The 5601-nt window shown below is 43.8% G+C and overlaps 1 protein-coding gene across 1 annotated transcript; it reads left to right on the forward strand.

Annotated features, from left to right (window-relative positions):
* Positions 1-2207: 2207 nt before the first annotated feature.
* c8h7orf78 (chromosome 8 C7orf78 homolog) lies at positions 2208-4001 on the forward strand. Its single transcript, XM_070834904.1, has 4 exons — positions 2208-2642; positions 2870-2954; positions 3149-3291; positions 3873-4001. Exons 1-4 carry the CDS (start codon positions 2208-2210, stop codon positions 3999-4001), a joined length of 792 nt encoding a protein of 263 aa, XP_070691005.1.
* Positions 4002-5601: the final 1600 nt, after the last annotated feature.

The following is a 5601-nucleotide window of genomic DNA, read 5'->3' on the forward strand; positions in this document are numbered from 1 at the left end:
GGATGGATAGATGGATGGATTGATGGAAGGATTGATGGATGGCTGGATTGATGGATGGATGGATGGATGGATGGATGGATGGATGGAAGGATGGAAGGATGGATTGATGATGGATTGATGGATGGATGGACGGAAGGATGGACGGATGGATGGATGGATGGAAGGATGGATGGATGGATTGATGATGGATTGATGGATGGATGGACGGAAGGATGGATGGATGGATGATGGATGGATGGATAGATGGATGGATTGATGATGGATTGATGGATGGATGGATGGATGGATGGATGGATGGATGTACACTTCCTGCTGCTGATAGTGACTCAAAATAGTGAAGCTATAGGATGAAAAATGTAAAAAAAAATAAGAAAATGTAGCTGAAAGGTGCTAAAAGTGACTTTACTACTTGTAAGAAGCTCGGGCAGTAATTGTCTGTGTGTTTGTCACATCACACACAATGTGAGACATTGTTACTGTGAAAACAGTTAAGAATGAGATCATAACCACAACATGAGCACAGAGCGTTCCGATAAAGATCACAGTAACGTATACGGACGCTATTGTAAATCTGAATGATGAGTCACAAACAGAGACTGTAGAAGATGACTTCAACATCTTGAAATAGGTCATCTATAAACTGAATTGTATTATACTCTTATTTTATATTGCGTATTGATATTTGACCACTTAGGAAGCCAGATGTTCTGCTCTAAATAGAATAAATAAAGGAAACGCAGCAGCCTTCCTTTCTGCCACAGGCTCCTTTCCAGGCTTCTCCTGGAGGTTTAGTCAGTAAAAAAAAAAAAACGTCTTGTGTGGAGACGATGGACATTAAACAGCTTTCTCTCTTCTCCAGGCCGTTTGCCGCTTGAATCTGGAGGAAACATCATCTGTGCATGCCAGGTCCTTGCTGGAGACATGCGTACATGGTGGTAACGTACAGTCAGAGACACACAGCGCTTTTAAACCCATCTGAGGATGTGTGTCTTCTGTTAAAGTACTTATAGCAGAACCTCATACCATCAGAGCAGGAGCTTTTTTTCTCTGACTGCTAAATGATGTGCTGCCACCCAGTGGTGCCATCCTGCACCTTTATCCTGCACCTTCGGTCTCCAGAACTGTAGTGAGAGCAGAACACGGACGAAACAGTGGTGGAAAATAACAGCTTAGGTTTAACTCAGGCGCTGTCCTTCACTGCAGCTTTCAGGTAGTTGTGCTTCGCTCGAGTATTTCCGTTTTATCCTTCTTTAAACTTCTGCTACGCTGCTTGTCTGACACGTCTCGCAAGACAGGTGAAATTAGAAAAAGTCTAAAAAAGAAAATAGATTCGGTTTGAGAGCTTTGTTTGATTAAACCTCCTAACTACTGATAAAGTCGTTTCAATAGTTTCATACACTGGAAAGCTTTCAAAGGTGGAAAACAGCACTCTTGGTCAGTACTTTTGATTCGGAGTAGATTATTTTTGCTTTATTTTGATAGATCCAGACACTCATACCTTTGTCAGCATCTTAACCTGCTCTGTGCATTCACTCATTATGCACCACATATCTGGAACAACTTGACCTCTGTCAGTAATTACGACTTTTCATTCATATCTTGCACTGGACTAACCACGCTGTGATTGTGATCTTAGTTCTATTTCGTAGACTTTCGCTATTTTTATCTTAAATTAAAATGAAATTAAAATTAAAACCCTATTTATGTGTATTTTCACATGGTCCCGTTCCCTTTAAACCTTTCCTTTATGCCTTCCATGTCTCAAAGTGTACATTTTGTAGAAAGGTGCTCTATGTGACTGGCTCCCACCAATGTGACCGTGTGTCTTCTGGCTCACACTAAAGTCTTACTGAGGTAAGAATAAATCAGTAAATGAATCTTCCACCTGCAGCAGAACATCTTTGAATGTTTTCGTACAGCAGGAAGAGTTCATTGCCGTTGTCTCTTCTATTCACGGGGCATTTTGTGAGCGCTGTTGCTAAGTTTCTGTTTTTGTTGAGCTCAGCCCGCTGAACTTATTCTTTCTGTGAACAAACTAAAGGCTCTGGTAACCAAGCAGCACTTCTTATGTGCTGTCTATAATTAACCCCTTCCTCTCCTTAGGGCTGCCACTGTGCTCCACACATAAGAACGAGCAGCACAACTTCAACCTCGACCCTCTTTTGGATTTAAACTTGGAAGTCTCTGAGGTGACCGGGCTCCTCAGGATGGCCCCCCGCAGTTTGTTCCATCCACTGTCGTCAGTCCGCTTCGAAGACAAAACCCGATTCTCTGCAGACCAACATCTCTCTTTTGCAAGAAGCAAATGGTTCACACTCCCCGAGACTGAGAGCGGCGGCGACATGTGGAGCATCGCGCCACCGGATTTCTCCGTGAAGCTGTACAGATCTCTGTCGCTTCCTCGAGAGAAAGAAAGAAAGACACATTCAAATCCGGCTGGACCTCAGCCTGGGGGGACAAAGTGGACGACTGGAACCTTTTTAACAAAGGTTTTACATGAAAGTTACCACAAAGAGGGCCCTGCAAAGTTCGTCACGTGCTACAGGCCTCCTGATGCTCTGGAATGTGAGCTGATGTTTGTGAAGGCTGGGAAGCACCCGTCTGGGCCTTACAGGAACCCCAAGCCACACGACTTCAGACCGGTAAGTGTCTGCAAACACCAGATATGCTTTATGCCTTCTACTGTGTATCTTCAGCGCAGCGGCGATGACCATGCAGAGTGAGAACAAGAGACAGTAGGGTCACACTCACCGTGCCATCAGAGCACAGCACGCCTCTCCGTGGGCTGTGAGTGTTTGATTTGACCGCAAGATGGCGACAAAGACAGAAGTAAAACACTGAACCTTTCACTTTGCACCTCTGATTTCAGCTTGACGAGGACCTTCCACACATGGTCACAACACATGAGAGAGATCCTGGCAAGCTGAGCTCAAAACTAAAGCACCTGGACACTAGTAGGTGGATTCACGTGATCTTTTTTGTGTTGAAACTGCGACATTTATTAAAACAAATGCGTGTTGTGTCAGCGTGCGCATTGAAAAGAAGGCCTGAGTGAGGCTCGTTCACGGGGAGCAGCGGGAGCCTTGTTCAGCCACAAACCAAACACCACTGCGAGCACCAAGTGAAGTGAATATATTTTCTTTTCCAGTTCGGACCACTGGATGCGAGTCAGACTTTCGGCCAAGGGATACAAGGACGAGGATGGACACCTACAAACGCACAGAGCCCAGATGGGACGCGAGGCTCACCCTCCCTCGGCTGCTCTGGCCTCCAGAATCAGCTTCCTACACCGTCAGTGCTGATGTGCTGTCGCTTCTCCATAAACTGCTTAGTATTTCCATTTTGTACTATGTTTTTGTTTTTACTTCTACTCCATTACATTTCAGAGGGAGATATTGTGGTCTTTACTCCACTACATTTGTCAGATTACCAGTGAGGACTTTTACTTTTGAGACTTTAAACCCATTGTGCTGCTAACAGACATATAGTTTTAATAGAATTTTGAATGCAGGACTTTTGTGACGCGCTGTCGCTACTTTGTGCTGAAGGGAATGATCTGAATACTTCTCGTCGTCGGAGTGCAACGTTGTCAGAGGTGTTAAAACTTTTTAAAGTGTAGCACACGTGTACGTTTGTATGTGAAGAGAACAAAGATCCACACGCAGTAATAATAACTCCAGCCAACAAACCATGTGGTTTCTGGGGCTTTGTTTAAATTACAGGCAAAGCGAAAGAGGCATCATGTTTAATTTACGCTTTGCTGAAGCTATTTTCAGTACGACAGAAAGAGCGATATTTATAATTTACAGCTGTTTAGACAGCTTGGAGTTGAGAATGTATTTTGAAACTGACACTGAGTGCCTGTTTTGCAGAGACACCGACGAAGAAGAGGAGCGTACAGCGCCTTCTTGGACCGCGTGGAGGAGAAACTCTCTAGGTGCTGGAAAGATCATGACTCTGCAACTAATGTGATAAAACACAAGACTTTGGGAAGGAAATGAGTCAAATATAAGAATTTTCAACATGTTTAACATGATAATGACCGTTTTATTCCATTTACTACACATATTGCTTATAGCTACTTTCCAAAGCGGTGCATTTTGTTGTGTTATTCTTGTATTTGAGTTTGAAATCCAAGCCTTTCACTTGTTCTAGAGTATTTTTTACGTAGTTGCACTGGTACTTTTACTGCAGCAAATGATCTGAATGCCACTGAACACAGTACGACAAAATGAATAGGTGTGAGATATGCAGAGATCCCCGTGAGCGTATGGCTGAAGACGTGCAGTGACTGCGGCGTCACGGAGGTCACATTACGAAGCCCACTGGCCCACTGACAGCTGCTCGTTCGGTTCCCGAAGAATGATCAACACGTGACGCCTGCACATGTTCGAAGCGTATCTGCAAGAGCCACACATGTGTTTAATGAGTCATCTGCGACTCTGCGCATAACTCACGGACTAAATATAAAGTGAAAAGAATATCAGTCGCTGCATTAAACCACCCCATCCTCAGGCTGCCATGTGTTTTGCTTATTTTAATCCCCCGTTAACCTTCCTAATATTGAGCAATGCATCGAAATAGATTGCATCACGGCTAATAAATGTTCAGTGTGTTAATGTTATTGAGGTTAAAGTCTCGGGGCGGTAGACCTTTTTAGGTCTGTCAGGCATTCTGACTTGTCACAGCAGGAAAAGCACATAACATCAACAATGGCTCCATTCCATTAAGTTTCCCAGCGCATGTGTGTGACCATGCACAATACTAGAGCCCTGCAACTGGGTCAGCTAAATGGAATTCAGCCCCCGTCAACAGCGTTTATTGAACCTTCTGACAAATTACAAAAAAAATAAATAAATTTAAAAAGTTTAAAAAGTCTTAATTTGTATCGTTTTTGCTACATCCGGCATTTTTGTGCAATTTATTGCTCACAGTTTGTTCATCTTAAACCAGGGGTGTCCAAACTTTTTTCACTGAGGGCCACATACAGAAAAACATCCAAAGGGCTGGGCCACTCACTAGAAGTGAGCTATACTGCTAACTTTAATCCACTACAGGTGATGTATATCTCCTCACCTCTAGTGGATTAAAGTTGGCAAAATCAATCAAATGGAGGTAAATTCTGCTTGATAACTGAACAACAACACCAATATCAGCATCAGAGAGGGAAGCTTGAAGTAGTCTGTTACCTCCACTTTCTTGCTCCTCGGCGGACACCGTAGATTCCTTTCCACTCTCCTGTCCCAGCTGGAGCTCCATCCGTCGTACCTCCACACAGCTCGTCCCATTTAAGTCCCATCATGCCAACTGCATCTGGCACAGCTTCAAAAACATCCTCACCCGTCGTGGTGCTCTTTAGCCTGCTAACATCAAGCAGCTCCTCCTTAATGTAAAAGTGATCTTCATTAGTTATTAGCTGTGCTCTCATCGCACACCGCGTCTCCAACTTTCTACACTCACTTGCTCTCTTACGTTTCCTTAATTCTGCCATTTTGGGTCACCTGTAGCACATTTCTTCTTCTATTACTCATTTTATAGAGAAGCTGCCTCGTTCAAGACAGTTACTCCACCTAGTGGTGAGACTAAGAAGAACAACACAGT

This window comes from Pempheris klunzingeri, chromosome 8, assembly GCF_042242105.1.
Source record: "Pempheris klunzingeri isolate RE-2024b chromosome 8, fPemKlu1.hap1, whole genome shotgun sequence".
Taxonomy (NCBI): Eukaryota; Metazoa; Chordata; class Actinopteri; order Acropomatiformes; family Pempheridae; genus Pempheris; species Pempheris klunzingeri.

Bases quoted from the DNA above. Each gene is read 5' to 3' on its own strand.
- c8h7orf78 (XM_070834904.1), top strand. From the start codon at position 2,208: ATGGCCCCCCGCAGTTTGTTCCATCCACTGTCGTCAGTCCGCTTCGAA. The intron at 2,955-3,148 runs GTAGGTGGATTC...TTTCTTTTCCAG, and splicing joins ACTAAAGCACCTGGACACTA to TTCGGACCACTGGATGCGAG. The intron at 3,292-3,872 runs GTCAGTGCTGAT...CCTGTTTTGCAG, and splicing joins CAGAATCAGCTTCCTACACC to AGACACCGACGAAGAAGAGG.